At 42.2% G+C, this 19,611-nt stretch overlaps 1 protein-coding gene across 1 annotated transcript in view; it reads right to left on the bottom strand.

The window, feature by feature from the left end:
• The window catches only part of tnmd (tenomodulin), a 171,873-nt gene that overhangs the window by 66,673 nt on the left and 85,589 nt on the right, over positions 1 to 19,611 (bottom strand). The window contains exon 3 of the mRNA XM_048544024.2: positions 4,066 to 4,206. Within this exon, the coding sequence (XP_048399981.2) occupies positions 4,066 to 4,206 (141 nt within the window). The remainder of the gene's footprint in view (positions 1 to 4,065; positions 4,207 to 19,611) is intronic.

Here is a 19,611-nt window from a genome sequence, read left to right as displayed (position 1 = left end):
AAGAGTGTACCTGCAAGGGGAATGGAAGATGTAATGGGAGGGAGGCCGCAAGATGATGGAGAGAGAGAAGGACAGTCAAGCTGCAGACTGAGAGTATGTGGAGAGGGAGGCTGAAGAAGAGAATGAACAGTTGAAACCTGTTAACATAATTTATCATCTAGGATCCAGGAAACTGTAATTCATATGAGGAATGAATTAATCGCAAATAAAAATGGAATTCCTCACTTCAGGCTATATATATATATTTGAAGGGGTGGTAGGGAGGAATTGTAGTGGATGCTATTATGATGAACTTTGTGTCAATTATTAGATTAAATGATGAGATTGAGCTCTGCAGTGCAGTGGACAGAGTAGAAATTGTCTGCTTAAAATATTTTAGCTTTGTGCAAAAGCAATTAAAATATATTGGCTGTGTCCTCACCAGTCCTTTGGAATTTGTGTTTAGGGTGATGGCTTTTTGTCTCTCGAAGTGTATCAGTTTTATTTTGAAAAAAAAAGTTTGATGCCAACTTATCCCTGTTACCTTATGTCAATGTGAATACTGGGGGGTCAAACAAATTAATGATTTTGCTGTGTGCTTTGGTTTTAAATTTGATGGAGAGTTGGTGATTATTGAGGGTACTGCTATATTCTACTAGGTTTGTTTCTTTGTGAATCCAAATATCCTGTATATCAGCATAAACACAGAAAGTGCTGTTACTGTGTGACTGCATCACTTGATAAATGAATTAGTGAAATTAAACAAAAAAGCCCCTGAATATAAAAATGTAACTCCAAAACATACGGTCTCAAGAATAACTCAATAAGATCCCATGGAAATATAAAACGTATGTTCCCAATTATGAAAGAAAGGGTCAGTGTCAGGTGGGAATAAGGGACCTAAAAATAGAAATAGGACTGATGCCTGTGATTTTTCCCTGTAGCCTTGATCTCACAGCTGATTTCCACTATGTTCCATTTCAAGATGCAGCCAGTTGACATGGTAGCATCTGTCTGCAAGCTGACTGGCACCTGCTTTTGCACTTGATATCAGACAAGTAAGTCCTGGTTCCTGCAGATGCCCAGGATAATTGTGTGCTGAGCACATCTCCTGGTGAATTAGGCAATTTGCATTTTCATTTCAAGTTCATGCCCCATTGTCGGACTGGGAGTGTAAGAACAGTGCCCGATGTGATCGCATTCCCGACCTATCTGTGCTTTAAAAAACATTGCCCCCAGACCCTTTCTGACGCTCCTCCCCAGGGTGTCAAATCCTTCCTGCCCAACACCCCCATGACCTCACTCAGTCTGGGATATAAGGCTGCCGTGACAGCAGGCAGGATCGCAGTCAGCCACTACCAGGAGTTTCTCACCAATCGGATTGCTTCGTGGCCCGAGCTGGCAGGGCCTCCTGCCTAGCCAGTGGCCAAAGTCTCACATCTGACCTGTTCATGTTGCTCACAGCACATTGAATACAGTGGAGTGGATTTTTTCTTTGTTGATTGAACTCAGACCCACATTTTAGCCAGAGTATGGGAGGGGAGAAAGCCAAAACCCTTTGAAATTTTCATCCTTTTTTTTAACTTGTCCCATTTTTTTCATACCATCATTGCATTTGTAGTTTAACCTCCCCACCTTCCATCCTATTACAGAGCTATTCATTTGTCCTTGGCTTGCCTAGGCCCTGCCTTGTATGAAAACATCCCTGAGAACTCTTAGATCTAACAGTCACCAAAGAGATGCACTTCTACTTCCACTGATGCTGTCTGAGCTGCCGAGGACGCCGAGCATTTTTGCTGTTTAACATTCAAAAAACTTTCATTTCAGAGGTAATTTCGTGAGTTTATCTCTCTCCCCCATCAGGGAAGCTCTGCTTGAGGGATATGGGAACAGTGATGGGGCAGCAGAAGCTCAACCCCAATCATCTAGTTATGATGGCTTGCTGTATAAGATCACAGAATGTATTTTAGTCTGTCGTTCTTTCACTGTGTAGGGATGAAAGTGTTTTGGTGAGCCATTGGAACCAGTTGAAATCTCAAAGTATAACAGGCCCTGAGACACATGGGCTGATGGGCCGAGGAGTGGCAGATGGAATTTAATTTAGATAAATGCCAGGTATTGCATTTTGATAAGGCAAACCAGGGCAGGGCTTATACAGTTAACAGAACATAGAACATAGAATATTATAGCACAGTACAGGCCCTTCGGCCCTCGATGTTGTGCCGACCTGTCATACCGATCTCAAGCCCATCTAACCTACACTATTCCATGTACGTCCATATGCTTATCCAATGACGACTTAAATGTACCTAAAGTTGGCAAATCTACTACCGTTGCTGGCAAAGCGTTCCATACCCTTACTACTCTCTGAGTAAAGAAACTACCTCTGACATCTGTCCTATATCTTTCACCCCTCAGTTTAAAGCTATGCCCCCTCGTGTTCGCCATCACCATCCTCGGAAAAAGGCTCTCCCTATCCACCCTATCTAAGCCTCTGATTATTTTATATGTTTCAATTAAGTCACCTCTCAACCTTCTTCTCTCTAATGAAAACAGCCTCAAGTCCCTTAGCCTTTCCTCGTAAGACCTTCCCTCCATACCAGGCAACATCCTAGTAAATCTCCTCTGCACCCTTTCCAAAGCTTCCACATTCTTCTTATAATGCGGTGACCAGAACTGTACACAATACTCCAAGTGCGGCTGTAACGGAGTTTTGTACAGCTTCACCATAACCCCTTGGTTCCGGAATTCGATCCCTCTATTAATAAAAGCTAAAACACTGTATGCCTTCTTAACAGCCCTGTCAACCTGTTAATGGTAGGGTCTTAGGGAATGTTGCCTAACAAAGAGACCTGGGGTGCAGGTGCCTATTTCCAGGGGTCATAGGTAGACCGGGAAGTGAAGAAGGTGTTTGGTATGCTTGCCTTCATTGGTTAGTGTATTGAGTATAGGAGTTGGGATGCCATCTTATGGCTGTACAGGACATTGGTGAAGAGACTTTTAAAATACTGCTCTCAATTATGGTCTCCTTGCTATAGGAAAGATGTTGTTAAACTTGAAAGCGTTCATAAAAAGTTTGACGAGGATGTTACTGGTTTTGGAGGGTTTGAACTGTCAGGAGAGGCTGAACAGGCTGGGGCTATTTTCCCCAGAATGTTGGAGGCTGAGTGGTGACCTTATAGAGGTTTAGAAAATCATGAGAGGCATGGATAGGGTGAATTGCCAATGTCTTTACCCAAGGGAAGGGGAATACAAAACTAAAGCACACTCTCTTTTCTTTTACTTTTAAATCTCTACATTTGCAAAGCTCTTTAAAGCCAAGTAAGATCTGAATGGAAGATACTTATAAATATTAAGAACATCTGTTTCTGAGAAGTTTAAAAAGATGCTGAGCATTGGCCTATTGTTGCAAACTCCTGACATTTCACCAGTTTTGATGTCTATTTATTTTCTTGCAGTTTCATAATGAAAGAAAGGGCCTTTAACTGGAATGTAGTTGATGTGCCTCGCTCCAACTTTGTTACATTTCTCTATTTAACCTGGTGCTGAATTAATAAGCAAGTGTTATTAGTCAATTATTGGAGCTGCAACTTTATAGGTCTGTGCTGGAAATTTTCATATAATCTATCAAACTTATTTGACAAAGCCCAAAGTAGATACATAACAGATATCAGTGAAGAATTGCTGATTACTCTAAAGATAAAATGGGTCACCTGGCAGCTTACATCACAAGCAGGTTGTCAATGTGAGGTTGGGAATATTTAATTGATATTCTGTTTACACCACAATATATATTTATATATTTTCTAAAATGTCTAAGTGCTGTTTGAATTCCATGTTTTACCTCACTTGTATACTCAATGGCAGAATACATCACTGCTGCTCTCCATTGAAACTGAGCACGTTACTTTGTTATTTGGCAGATTCCAAAAGGAAAAAAAGACATTTTCACATGATTAAATGGATTACGATTACTTACATTAAAGTGTTCAATTCCCATATTTGGACATTAATTACCTGCTTGCTTTTACTAATGGGCTGAAGACAATTGGAAGAAAGCGAAATATTAAAAAAGAATTGACTCACACTTTTAAAATCATGAATTTCTACAGATTCTTCACTACCATTTCCGGTTCTGAATGTCTCAAAGCTGTTTACCGCATCAATCTTCATTAAACTTTCTTTGATGGTACCATTGATGTTTATTCGATAAAGTACGTCATAAACCTGAAAATGAAACATCATTTGTTTTATAATTCTAATGCCTCAATACAGTTTTAAATGCTTTGTTGTTTTTAAATAATTAGTTCCTGCAATTTAACTCCAATGAAAAGCACAAGGTTTTGTCTTGACTGGCCATTTTGTGTGACTGTACAGTGTAAATTGTCTAATGAAATATACGTGTGTGTAACTGCTTTTAGAAAGGAAATTAAAAGGAAAGAGAAAACTGATCTTAACTTCTTATTTGCCCTTGGCTAATTAGGCAGTTACCATGGCTCTCTCATTACAACCATAACTAACAATGCTACGGAGATATCATCGTCCCAAAGTGTTTTAATTACTAGGACTTTGGGGGGCAATTTTCTGACTTGCGTGCATGGAAGACACTTGAAAGAGCTTTTATCGTTCAACCGGGAATGCTGCAAACTCTGCCAGCAATCAGCTAAGCTACCTAAATAGATATTAGTTGAAATGGATTCATTTCTATCTTCTTCAATGATGAGAATGACCCATGTCAATGGATGTGACATCAAACTGTGATGGTAAATGCTGGAGTGTAAAGGTGGCCATATTTTGAAGAACCCCATCTGAGTATATTTTTACAAAACTGTCAATCAAGAATTCAGAAAATATTTCATTGCACCTAAACAAATCTACCAGCTGCAGAAGGGTGAAATGAAGCGTTGATGACAGTCCCTTGGTGTGTTTCAAAGATTCCACGGCCTTAACTTAAACCATGACATGGATTCACATAGCACCTTCTTATTTTGAAATGTTTCTAAACTCTTTACATAAGGACTTTTTGTTTTAAACAGATGGGTATAATTTTGTCATACTAAAGAAATTGCATCAACTGTATCCAGCTTTCTCTGTGAGGATAACAGCTTGGGTAATAAGTGAAAATGTTTTAAGTTAAATTATGTAGTTTGGCTTAAATGAATTGGATTTGCCTTGATAACTGCTTCAATTTAGTTTTTTTTTCTCCCACTGACATTAAAGATTTACTGCCATATGAAGCATGCACTGGATTGATTTTCATGTGATGGCAAATGACTATGAAAGTTAACCAATTGAAATATAATCTTTATCATCCCTCTGAAAATTTGTTCAGAGACAATCAAAACAATTATTCTAAACACACACCTGCATCAATCAGAAGTAGCACTTTAATTGCATCAAATCTGCAAAATTTTGAGCAACACTCACCTCTAAATTTATAGAATCATGGAATCTTAGTACACACGAAACCATTCAGCGCTCTGTGGCTCTCGCAGTTCTTTTTAGGTGCTAGTCTCCCTTCCCTGCCCCGTAACCATAGTTCTGCAACTTTTTCTCCTTGTGTTGTACACTTACCAGTTTACTATTATTGAATCTTCTTCCACCAATCTTTTAAGGCATTGAAATCCAGAACATGATAATGAACTTTCAAAAGTGTTCTCCGTATCTTCCCTCTGCTTGTTGTGTCCTGCTTAATGACTTTCCCGCCAGTGGGAGCAAGTTTTCCTTATTTACTCTTAACAAAATTCTTCGTGAATTGGAGTGGATCTATAAATTTCCCCTTTCATCTTTTGTGTCCCAAGACGAACAACCCAGCTTCTCTAGTCTTTCTTTGTGACTCAGATACTTCAATAACTTTCCAGTAAATCTTCGTTTGACACTTTCTAACTCCTTGCTACTGTTCATGATGTGTGACGTCCAAGATTAAACTTGAGAGGACGCAGGAAAGATTTACAAGGATGCTACTGGAGCTGGAAAGTTTGAGCTTTAGAGAGAGGCTGAATAGGCTGGGGCTATTTTCCCTAGAGTATTGGAGGTTGAGACAAGACCTTGTGGAGGTTAATAAAATCATGAGGGGCATGGATAGGGTGAATGGTCAATGTCTTTTCTCAAGAGTAGGGGAGTCAAAAAATAGATGGCATAGGTATAAGATGAGAGGGGAAAGAAAGATGAAGAAGGGGCCTGAGGGACAACGTTTTCATGCAGAGAGTGGTGCGTGTATGGAATGAAATGCCAGAGGAAGTGGTAGAGGTGGGTACAACTGCAACATTTAAAATACATCTGGATAGGTAACATAAATAGGAAGGGTTTAGTGAAACATGTGCCAAACACCAGAAAATGGGAGTAGATTAATTTAGGATATCTGGTTGGCATGGATGAGTTGGACAGAAGGGTCTGTTTCCATGCTGTACAGCTCTATGACTCTATGATTGGAAACTATACGTTTTGCATCACTGGCTTGGGTCATACATAAGGGGCTGATCTTTTAAATGCCTGAGATCAGGCCGGGGAAGGATGCATTTGAAGTAACACTGGGCCATATTCTGGTCATTTACCATAGCATTTTGTGGCCAGTGGCTCTGGAAGGTAGCATGCTTTGCTAATTCTAAGGCTTATTAAAAACCCTCAGCAGAAACAGTCTGGAAGTTTGCAGTGTGTTCACAGGTGCCTCCTCTCCACTGAGTCTGACACAGAGTCAAGGCCAACAGTGGTCCCCTAGTGGCAGGCTGGAGCAGAGGAAGGACAAGAGCCCAGTGCTTCATCCCAATAGGAATTCTTTCCCTGAGACAATGGGAACTGCAGATGCTGGAGAATCCAAGATAATAAAGTGTGAAGCTGGATGAACACAGCAGGCCAAGCAGCATCTCAGGAGCACAAAAGCTGACGTTTCGGGCCTTGACCCTTCATCAGAGAGGGGGATGGGGTGAGGGTTCTGGAATAAATAGGGAGGGAGGGGGAGGCGGACCAAAGACGGAGAGAAAAGAAGATAGGTGGAGAGGAGAGTATAGCCATCTACAATCTGACCCCACCACCCAAGATATTTTTCCATCCCCACCATTCTTCCCTGGACTGACCTATCCCTTCCCTACCTCCCGCCTATACTCTCCTCTCCACCTATCTTCTTTTCTCTCCATCTTCGGTCCGCCTCCCCCTCTCTCCCCATTTATCCCAGAACCCTCACTCCATCCCCCTCTCTGATGAAGGGTCTAGGCCCGAAATGTCAGCTATTGTGATCTTGAGATGCTGCTTGGCCTGCTGTGTTCATCCAGCTTCACACTTTATTATCTTGGAATCCTTTCCCTAACAGCTGCTTTGGTCCCTCACTGCAGGAATTGCTCCTCCATGAGCATGGCGTAATAGAGCTGTTGGGGGTAATTAAAGAAACATCAAAGCATTTGTTTGAGAACTCTCTCTTTCTCTTACACTTATTGCAAACTGTGGGGCAGCCGAAATGTCATCGAGGATCTCCTATTGGATTTTGAGTGAGCTGGATGGCTATCCTGAATTGGTTGGTGAGCACACATTCTGGCTATTAATTGGCCTCCAGTTCAAAGGCGCCCAGTGGGACACAGGGTGGGAATTTAGCAATTCACCTGATATCAGGTGCTGACCCCAGAACAAAAATCCAGCCTTATGCTTCTATTTATAAAGACAAGAAAACCAAAGGCTTTTCACTTTAAACTCACTTTCTAAACCTTCAATGATTTCTGTGCTTAAGTATCCAGGCCTCACTATTGCCACATTCCTTGCCAGTTTTAAAATTATTCAACTTAAACTATACATTCCATATTGTATCGCTTCACATTGCTTTGCATGAAATTTCATTCATGACCGGTATCTGCTTATTCCAGCAATCAGTTTATGACCTCCTGAGGTCTGAAACTACCCATCTCAATCTTTACAATTTGTGGGTTTTAGGTCGATGGAAAATTTGGAAATTACGCTCTGACTGTCCAAGTCCAGATCATTAATGTGCTCCAAAAAGACAGCATTACTTATTTGGGACATCACTGTGTAGTCCCTTCCATTCTGAATACATTTGTTGGATCACTACACTCTACTTTCAGTCCCATAACCAATTTTGTATCCACCCTGACTCTGGACTCCCATGAGCTTTAATTTTGCTAGCAAGTCTATTATATAGTACTTTATCAAATGTTTTTGAAAGCCTGTGAATGTATCAACAGCCACTATCCTCATCTCCAAGCTCTGTTACTTAATCTTGTTTTCACTTGATCTCATTCTTTAAAAGCCAGTACAGTATTAATAAGAGTTCCCAAAAGTCATCACAAAGGCTGTTAAAAATGCTGCCCAGTATTTGATTCATAATAATTTTCACTTTATTTGAGATACAACCAACCTCATTATTATAAGTCTCTTACAATGGAAAGATGATAAGCCACTTAGATTGTGCAAACTCACTCTTTTATTTTACTTTGTAAGCTTCTGTTAAGACTGCATTTGAACAAGTGCCAAGCAAATATCACAGAGGCTGAGTAATGTGAATACTGGAAAACAGAAACTAAAACAGAATACGCTGCAAAATAATCAGCCAGTCTGAAAGCATACTCGCAGAGAGAAGCAGAGTTAACGGCCAAACAAGATTTTACCAGCCCCTGAGAAGTAGAGTATGGGTGGAGGTGTGGAGAGGGGATGAGGTGGGTGAGAGGAAATTGATACTAAATGTGGAAAATTGGGACAGTCAGCTGTCTGAGTCAGTCCCACTGCTGAGACAATTCACAGATAGCTGGGTTAAGAAGAGACAGGCCATTTGCACTTCGGAAACAGGCAGCAAATGTTCATAATTGAAGGCCCAATTAATGACCATGACTCAATGGGGAGGTAGCCAGTTAAATGGAGGTGGCCTGCATTGGCAGCCCAATGAGGGCAAAGGCTGAATGACGGAGCACGCAGGCAGCCAAAGCGACCCCTGCCACCCCAATGATTTTCCCAGAGGGAAAATTTTCTGATAATGGGAATCGTGTTGTTTTTAAACTGTTATTTTGTTCCTTACCATCTCACCTGCCAAGATCTCCCGCATAGTTCAGCAGCAACCACCTCTCTCATTGGTGCAGATGAGGCTTCTAAGCTGCCGGCTGTCTGACTGGGCCATAAACATCAGATGTCTACCAGCTATCCTGAATTATTTTCTAATCAACCCATTCAGAGCTGTGACGGCACACCCCCCTACAATAGAGACACTAGCATAGTGTCCCAAGACCTCTTACCGCCATCATGAGTTCAGTGATGTCCCACACGTAGTCAATTGAAGAGGTGTCTGCTGTAAAAGAGCTGAGTTGATCTCACTGTCACAAACATGAGCTCAGGACTTGCTTTACATTGAGATCCTAGATCCCTTTATAAAATTCGACTCAAAGTTTCAGGTCAATGGATTTTCCTAAAATGATATAATATTGCTTCAGCGAATGGGTGGAAAAGGGAGCAAAATGATCATCCCTTACATTGAAGACACATCATCAGCCTTGTATTTTGACACATAGATTAAAAAAAATCTCATTGAGCTTTAACACTGAGAATGCATTGTTTCATCCATCGTGAATTCATGCCATCTGCCAATTCCTAGAAATTAGAGATAACCTTTCCACATGTTTTCAAGCAACTAATGGTGTTGAACCTTGGGACCCAGTTGGATCAATTCATTTTGGAAGCAAATATAACTTTTCAAAACCCACAGGAAATTACTTTGTTGAAACAAGCACCCATATTACTTCAGTGTTTGCTGAAAACAACAAATGCTGGAGATCACAGCAGGTCAGACAGCATCCAGAGGGAAAGGGTCTAGACACCTCTTCATCAGAGCTGAGACTGGCTTTTCATCAGAGCTGAAATCCAAGCATTTGTTGTTTTTGGTGCAGATTCCAGCATCTGCAGTAATTTGTTCCTACTGCCAGTCTTTTTACCAGTTCCCTGTTGCTTGCTGTAATGCCCTGCTTTCTCTCACTCTTTTTAATCCATTACTATCGAGCCGCATAATAAAGTATACCCTAACCACACTTGTCATTATGCAATGAGAGTGGGTCCTCCCTCTGAGAGATACAGCAGGCTGTTTTGGAATTGAAGAAAGAAAACAATCCTTTCAATTTGGAGGGCTTCTATTTGCAACATTTCTTCTCCAATTTTCTGTCAAAAGGCAAGTGTCTGGGGATTATTTGCCAAACCGTGGCAAAGTGCCATGACTCTTTTGTTTTGTGTAGGATAAGGAAGCAGCCCTTGAGTCTGCTTCAGCCAGATCAGAGTTTGAATCAGGGTGATCTGTTGCCATTAATGTAACCCATGGGCTAACCATCCAGCCAAAATTGTCCACCCTCTCCAATATTTATAACGCTTTCATTAATACATACACTCAGCAGGCAGCTCAGCACTACAAGGTTGTGGGGGTATATTTGAGGGTGGTCAAGACTTTTCAATAAGTGGTTGTTCTTGCTGTTAAACTGGGTGGAGGGCAACCTAGCTGCTTCCATCTACCTGTATCGAGTCATACAAATTGGTTCCTACAAGTGCAGGAACTTAGAGGCTGACAGGAAATGTCCATTCCAACCTTCTTTAGTTGATGTCCCTCTGGTACTCACTATGGTGATCCTGATATCACCCCTAATTCTGTTTCTGCCAAAATGGTGAGGGGGATAGAGTGATGGCACACTGGTTGGTAGGGGCCAATTTTCTGCCACACGCACCTCTGAATGTGACCCCATTGAGAGATCAAAATTCATGGGCTCACCTAATAATCTCTAATGCCATTGCTTTGCCTGGATTATGAAACAAAATTTGTTTTATTGAAGTAATATTCCATTTCTCCACAACAGAGCTTGTGTTGATAGAGTACAAGATTATCCATTTCTCACCCCATGAATCTGAACTAAAGCAATCCAATAGTGGTCTGCCAGCCTGGATACAGCAGCATCTCCACTCATGTTTAAAACCTGGTCATCATTTGATGGAAAATATTGAAGTAACTTACATCCACTGTAAAACCATCTGAGAACTAATTCATTACAGTTTTGTTTACGACATTACCCCAGCCTACACAGCATGAATATATTACCTCCAGTCGATCTTTAATATATGAACAAGTTAGAGAAAAAGGGGGAGATTGTATCACGTCTTGAACATGATAGAACTGTTATGCACAATCGTCTCTTTCTTTTAACATGTCTGGAATAGTTCCAAATCCTGTCACTTAAAATAAATCTTTAAGACCGCATTTCAGGCACTGACTCTCTCTTTTTCTCTTTCTCTCTCTCTCTCTCTCTCTCTGTCTCTCTACCTCTGTTGCTTAGATAATAATAAGGCTTGTTACAATTGTTCTTCCATTTTTGTACATGCAAGTCAGGCACTCTAATGACTTGTTCGGTTTAGATTTAGCTGCCAATTGGAAATTTGATTTTCACAGCATTTGGGTTGATATAGATAGTGCTGGTTTTAAAATGATGGCAATTTGAGTGGCTGTCATTATTAGTTCAATGGTGGGACAGGTTAGGCGTGAATCTGTCATCACAGCGCTGGTTATTTACCATTATGTCATTGAATGAGAAGCTGAGTTCACAATGAATTTATGTATGAGTTGATGCTTTTACAGTTATTAAAAAGCAAATTTCCAGCCTATGCTCCATCTGCAATATTGCGCTTTGCTCCAACATTTCACGAGAGCAATTTCAGTTGATAATGGGAACTGCAGATGCTGGAGAATCCAAGATAATAAAATATGAGGCTGGATGAACACAGCAGGCCCAGCAGCATCTCAGGAGCACAAAAGCTGACGTTTCGGGCCTAGACCCTTCATCAGAGAGGGAGATGGGGTGGGGGTTCTGGAATAAATAGGGAGAGAGGGGGAGGCGGACCGAAGATGGAGGGAAAAGAAGACAGGTGGAGAGGAGAGTATAGGTGGGGAGGTAGGGAGGGGATAGGTCAGTCCAGGGAAGACGGACAGGTCAAGGAGGTGGGATGAGGTTAGTAGGTAGGAGGTGGAGGTGCGGCTTGGGGTGGAAGGAAGGAATGGGTGAGAGGAAGAACAGGTTAGGGAGACAGGCTGGGCTGTTTTTGGGATGCAGTGGGTGGAGGGGAAGAGCTGGGCTGGTTGTGTGGTGCAGTGGGGGGAGGGGACGAACTGGGCTGGTTTTGGGATGTGGTGATTTTGAAGCTGATGAAGTCCACATTGATACCATTGGGCTGCAGGGTTCCCAAGCGGAATATGAGTTGCTGTTCCTGCAACCTTCGAGTGGCATCATTGTGGCACTGCAGGAGGCCCATGATGGACATGTCATCTAAAGAATGGGAGGGGGAGTGAAAATGGTTTGCGACTGGGAGGTGCAGTTGTTTATTGCGAACCGAGTGGAGGTGTTCTGCAAAGCGGTCCCCAAGCCTCCGCTTGGTTTCCCCAATGTAGATGAAGCAACACCGGGTACAGTGGATGCAGTACACCACATTGGCAGATGTGCAGGTGAACCTCTGCTTAATATGGAAAGTCTTCTTGGGGCCTGGGATAGGGGTGAGGGAGGAGGTGTGGGGGCAAGTGTAGCATTTCCTGCGGTTGCAGGGGAAGGTGCCGGGTGTGGTGGGGTTGGAGGGCAGTTTGGAGCGAACAAGGGCATTCCACTTCTGCACATCCCAGATGTCCAAGTTCTTCAAGGACCGCAACTTTCCCCCCACAGTGGTCGAGAATGCCCTTGACCGCGTCTCCCGCATTTCCCGCAACACATCTCTCACATCCCGCCCACGCCACAGCCGCCCAAAGAGGATCCCCCTCGTTCTCACACACCACCCCAGCAACCTCCGGATACAACGCATCATCCTCCGACACTTCCGCCATCTACAATCCGACCCCACCACCCAAGACATTTTTCCATCCCCAACCATGTCTGCTTTCCAGAGAGACCACTCTCTCCGTGACTCCCTTGTTCGTTCCACACTGCCCTCCAACCCCACCACACCCGGCACCTTCCCCTGCAACTGCAGGAAATGCTACACTTGCCCCCACACCTCCTCCCTCACCCCTATCCCAGGCCCCAGGATGACTTTCCATATTAAGCAGAGGTTCACCTGCACATCTGCCAATGTGGTATACTGCATCCATTGTACCCGGTGTGTCTTCCTCTACATTGGGGAAACCAAGCGGAGGCTTGGGGACCGCTTTGCATAACACCTCCGCTCGGTTCGCAATAAACAACTGCACCTCCCAGTCGCAAACCATTTCCACTCTCCCTCCCATTCTTTAGATGACATGTCCATCATGGGCCTCCTGCAGTGCCACAATGATGCCACCCGAAGGTTGCAGGAACAGCAACTCATATTCCGCTTGGGAACCCTGCAGCCCAATGGTATCAATGTGGACTTCATCAGCTTCAAAATCTCCCCTTCCCTCACCACATCCCAAAACCAGTCCAGTTCGTCCCCTCCCCCCACTGCACCACACAACGAGCCCAGCTCTTCCCCTCCCCCCACTGCATCCCAAAACCAGCCCAGCCTGTCTCTGCCTTCCTAACCTGTTCTTCCTCTCACCCATCCCTTCCCCCCACCCCAAGCCGCACCTCCATTTCCTACCTACTAACCTCATCCCACCTCCTTGACCTGTCCGTCTTCCCTGGACTGACCTATCCCCTCTCTACCTCCCCACCTATACTCTCCTCTCCACCTATCTTCTTTTCTCTCCATCTTCGGTCCGCCTCCCCCTCTCTCCCTATTTATTTCAGAACCCTCACCCCATCCCCCTCTCTGATGAAGGGTCTAGGCCCGAAACGTCAGCTTTTGTGCTCCTGAGATGCTGCTGGGCCTGCTGTGTTCATCCAGCCTCACATTTTATTATCCTGAGCAATTTCAGTTGTTAGATTGTATGTCTGCTAGTTTTTTTCCCCTTGTTTGCCATTCTTATTCACAGGGACTCCAAATTGTGGCCCTCTCTCAGAGGTTTCAAGTTAAAATGTGATGCTGTAAAATAATATGATTGGGATATTTTTAGGCTCATCCACCTGGCAGCAAACCTGCCCAATGCACATCTGCCCTCATATGAGGGAGGCAATGGCCTAGTGCTATTATCACAGGGCTGTAAATCCAGAGAATCAGATAATGTTCTGGGGATCCAGTCAAATACTGCCAAGGGAGATGGTGGAATTTGGATTCAATAAATATATGGAATTAAAAGAGGCTGATGATGACTATGAATCCATTGTTGATTGTCTGGAAAAACCCATTCAGTTCACCAATATCCTTGAGGGAAGGAAAGTGCCATCCTTAACCAGTTTGGCTGAGATGTGCCTCCAGACCCACAGTAATATGGTTGAGTCTTAACTGCAATTAGGAATGGGCAATAAATACTGCCTGGCATTCCATGCCATCATCCTGTGAATAAATAAAGTAAACAATATATAATCCCCACTAAAGTCCATGATTGAAGCATGGAGTAGTGTATTTATAAATATGTAGCAAGTGGAATAACAATCTTGGATAACATTCCTAAGGGAAGAAAAAATGCTGGTAACATATGCCTTAATTATTTTGAAGATAAAAGTCATTTCAGCTTCTTTTATATTGCAAACAAATCTAGCACAGTATTATTCATGTTATTCTTGATTTAACTACTTGTAAAAATATATGTGTTAATTCCTTGAGCATTGTTGTGTGTTATGATCGTGACAATTGATAATGCTTCAGTGGCATCCGTGCATGGCTCCCGCACATTAACTTCAATTGCTCATGTTTTAATGGTAATACTTGCAATGTAGAGTTCCTCCATAGATGGTGTTGAGATTCTATGCTCACCTCCCCAGGCCATTTGAAACCATTTCTGAGAACTTCTATTTGCTTTCTACCCTCATTCAGACCTGCAGGTGCCTGTCTGGTTATAGATCATCATATCGAGAGTGGAAAGAATCTTTATTTCTTCTAATATATTACATTACGTTCTGGAACAAAAGTAAACTTTACAGCTGGTTCCATGATAGGCAAATGAATCCTTTGGCTTTTCCTGTTCTGCTAAATAAATAAATGCTTGCTTTCATTATTTAGTGTTCTGAACTCTGAAGCTGATCATATTTTGGGCCTTGTGATTCATTGCATTAAGATTGGCACACAAATAAACTTACAGATAAATTGGTCTTCTCTCTGCAGTAATAAGAGTATGTTCTTGGCTTCAGAACATCAAAGTTAGAGAGTTCTTTTTCTCTTCTTCATTAAAGCTTCATGATACTTTATGTTTGAACCAAATCAAAATAATTGATTTCTTCTGTTAAATTTATTCTTTCCCTACTAACACTCCACCTTGCTTGCATTCTGCCCACTCTCCCCCACAACCATTCCAAGTATACTGGATTCATCACCACTATTAGTGTATTTACATATCTATTTCATTTCAATTTGCTGAATCGATTCTGTTCAGGTTGTTTTTGGAAAATATATTGAAAGGTGATCTCTTGTCAGCTGAAGTATTATAAAGAAAGGATATTGCAACTACTGAATGGATTGTCATTGGAGGAATGCAGCGTTTGGAATGTTCTCTCTGGAAAGAGGAACACTGTGAAAGGGCATTGCTGCTGCTTGTAGGTCTCTGATAAAGTAGACCAGCGCAAGACCACGTACTCAAAGTCAGACATAGACATAAGCATCGACACAGACACAGCAGAAATTCTGTGAAAAACTCAGCAGGTCTGGCAGATTCTGTGGAGAGAAATCAGAGTTAAAGTTTTTGGGAGGATTTCTTGCTCGAGTTGTGGATGGGGTTGTAGACTCACTTGCCAAGCCAGTTGATTGATTACAGGCATTTCATCACCCTGCTAGATAACATTGTCAGTGTGCCTCCGATGAAGCATTGATGTTCTGCCCCAGAACCCCATCAACAAACACATAGAACTGTATCCAATATGCAAACCACTGAAAAACAGAACCGGAAGTAATGCCAACCACCCCAGCAAACCTAGGCATATAAACAACAAGTGGGACAGAACACCAATGCTTCACTGCACTGACGATGTTATCTAGCACGGTGACAAAACATCTGCACTCAAGTACACCGGCTTTGCGAGCAAGTCTACAGCCTCATTTCAGAGTTAACATTTTAGATCGGGTGACTCTTCCTCTGAGGAGTGGTCGCTTGACCCAAAATGTTAACTTTGATTTTTCCCCATAGATGTTGCCCGACCTGCTGAGCTTTTCCAGCAATTTGTGTTTTTGTTTTTGATTTACAGCATCTGCAGTTCTTTTGGCTCTTCTCAAGCTTTTCCCGCCTTTGGTAGACCAGGAGAACCAGCGGGCACTTGAAGTGGAGTACACTTAACTCCAATCCACTGGGAAAAATAAAATCACTGAGAAAATGGTCTTTTTATGGAACAGATTTCCTAGGACGATGGTGGAGGTTCTCAGCATTGATTCATTTCCATTCAGAAAGTAATGTTTTGATGCACAATGTAAGTAATTTAAGACAATATGTTTTAATTGCAACATACTTGGGAAGAACGGATGGTTTTGGAGCTATTGTTCTAAAGCTACTCCTTAATTTGATTTTCCTTTTGTTATCTCAAGGTCTATTTCTGTCTAATTGATGGAGACTTTGCTTTGTTTAGTCACCAACTCCATTAGCATTGCATCAGGTGACTGACTGATAACAGAATACAACTGTCATTCTGTTCATTACTTCCTATGTTTGTGATTATAATTGACTTCTTCGAATCTTTTTATGTGGAGTAGTGTGATATTGTTAGGAAATATCAGAAATAATCAGTGTTTGAATTTCAAGTGCAATACCAGTGCAGAGTCTCAGTAATATGACAGCAATAAATGAAAGCTCTTCAAAATCTGAGCCTTTGTTCATTGTGGAGCCATTTCCTCTGCATCAGAAGGTTGTGTGTTCCAGTTCCACTCTAGATGTGATGAAAAGCAGAATACTGTGAATACTGGAAAAGTGAAATCAAACCAGAAAATGCTTGGAGAAACTCAGCAACTTAGGGAGCATCTTTGTAGAAGGAGAAAGAGAGATTGATATTTTAGGTATGTGACCATACGTCAGAACTGGAAAACACTGGAGTTGCAATAGGTTTTGAGCAAGGAGTGAAAAATTAATCCTCCAGGGCCAAAGATAGTAGAGTGCGGCCATGAAAAGAAACAAAGATATCAAAAAATAAGTATGCTGAGCTGGCGTGCAGCTAATGGAAACACAGAAAAATATGAAATAAGGAAAAGATATGAAACAAAATGGCAACAGGATTTGTGGACTGAAATTTTTGAAGTTACCGCCATCTCCAGAAGACTGTAACATGTCTAAATGAAAAATGAGAGCCCATTCCTGAAGCTTAAATTGTGCCTCAGTAGAACAATGTGCAGCAGGCAACGACACACAGATTTCTGCATGAGATCAAAGGAAGAATTCAAATGATAGGCCACCAGAAGGCTGGGATGATGTTTGCAGAGACAACAGAGATTTTCCACATAGTGGTCGTCTGATCTACATTGGGTTTCCCCATCATACACTGGTTCATTCGGAAGGAGGGCTGTTGTCTTTGTAATAGGAAAGAGGAGTTATAAAGACATGTTACAACTCCTGTGTTGGCATAGAAAAGTGCCATGGGAAGGGGACGAGGTATTGGTGCTGAGTGAGGAGTGAACTAGGCTCTCAAGGAGTCAATGGTCCTCTTAGAATGCTGAAATAGGAGGCAAGAGAAGACATTTTGGGGGTGGTGCCACATCTGGAAGTGATAGAAATAAGGGAAAAGATCTAAGAATGGGACCTGGAGACAAGTGGGGTGGAAGGTGTGATAAGGACAATTACCATGGCTCTACAAGAGGAGGAGTGGGAACAAAAATGCAGGAAATGTAGTCTCAACCATGATGGAGGAAGTCATCATGTGAGGAGAAATGAAGAACTGTTGTCTAACATTGCATGATCAAAACAGTGACAGAGAAACCGGAAGTAAAAAACGGAGACTTTACAGTATGTAGAGCGATAGCAATCTGAGGTGGTTGAGATGGCTGTGGGAGTTATTGGGCTCATAATGAATGTTCATTGATGGTCTATTACTAGGGAAAGAGAAAAGTCAAGGAAGGGAAGGATGGGAAAGAATTCGAGATGGACTATTTGAAACTGAGGGTGGAAACTGAAAGCAAGGTTGAGTTATCCAATTTGGGGTGAAATGGACATAACATCAATATGTCGTCATTGTATAAGAAGATTTGAAGAATTCAGCCTGGGTTGGACTGGAACAAGAAATGTAAGACGTTCCACAAAAAGGGAGTCATAGTGAGGATCCATTTGTATATTAATAGCCTTTTATTTGAAGGGAGTGCAACGGAATAAGAGAGGAATTGGTCACTAAGAAAACATGTTCAGCCATGTGGAGGAGGGTGGTGCTGGATGGCGATTGCTTAGGCATCCTTTTCAACAAGAAGCAGAGAGCTTTATGTGCATTTTGGTGAGGGATAGAGATATACAGATTGGACATCAATGATAGGTACAGCCAGACAATTAGCAACTTTTAAAATGACAAAGGGCATCAGATGAGTCTGAAAGAGACTGGATGACACGGGAACAAAACAGAAATGGAGGGATAAGTGGGGCCACAGCAAGCTGAAACAGTACGTTTAACACTGGAAGCCCTGTGTATGCATTTGGAGAGAATGTAGTAGTCAGCTGAACAGCATTGAGGGACAGCAATAAGGAAATCACTGATTAAGACGATTGGGCGTGATGAGGTCAGTGAGTGTTCTGGGAACAATGGATTGATGTTCATCAAGTCATGGTCCAAAGGGAAACTGAAGGAAATGCTGTGGAGTTGATGATCAGCCCGTTGCAACATAGAACTCAGTTCACCATTTGACAACAGCACTGCGCTTAATAACTATATCAGTGTCGGCCCTGAGAGAATGGAATGCAGTAAGTTCAGAAGGAAACAGGCTTGAAGAAGAGAAATTGAGATGGCTCTGGTAATACCAATAGCTTTCAAAGAAAAGATCAAGAGCAGCTAAAAGGACAGACAGACAGAGAGATAGATGGAAGAGGTTCAAGGTTCAAGGAAGGGTTGACTGAGTGGCAGGAAGACTACTGCTGGAGGAATTGGGTTAAAGCAAGAGGTATGTGACAAGGGCACAAGGAAGGTTTATTTTAGGATGGTCTTTCAGTTTGCAACGCACCTACTTTAGGCTCATCTTTTGTTTCTTGTTCCATCTCAATTCCCTGGATCTTGGAGAACTATGGTCACTGCATTGAATTTACCCTTTAGCAGAAGATGATATCCTTGTGATATTATCACTGAAATACTAGAAACTCAGAGAATGTTCCAGGTTGGAATCTTACCAAACTAGATGGTGGAATTTGAATTCAATAACTACCTGGAATTAACAAGCCAGTGATGACCATGTAATCACTGTTAATTGTCAGAAAAATCCATCAAGCCCACTGGTGTCCTTTGGGAAAGAAATCTGCCATCCTCATCTAGTCTGGCCTACATTTGACTCCAGACCCTCAGCAATGTGGCTGATTCTCAACTGCCGTTTGAAATGGCTCAGCAAGCCATTCAGTTGTAGCAATTGCTATGAAGTCTCAAAAAAGAATTGAACTGAATGGATCACCTGGTTTCAACCTAGGCACTGGAAATAACAAGGGCAAACACAGCTCTTATGTCCTTGTAAAGTTCT

This window comes from Stegostoma tigrinum, chromosome 15 (assembly GCF_030684315.1).
Source record: "Stegostoma tigrinum isolate sSteTig4 chromosome 15, sSteTig4.hap1, whole genome shotgun sequence".
Classification (NCBI taxonomy): Eukaryota; Metazoa; Chordata; class Chondrichthyes; order Orectolobiformes; family Stegostomatidae; genus Stegostoma; species Stegostoma tigrinum.
Note: the sequence above shows the minus strand (reverse complement) of the source record. Positions and strands in the feature narration are given on the sequence as shown.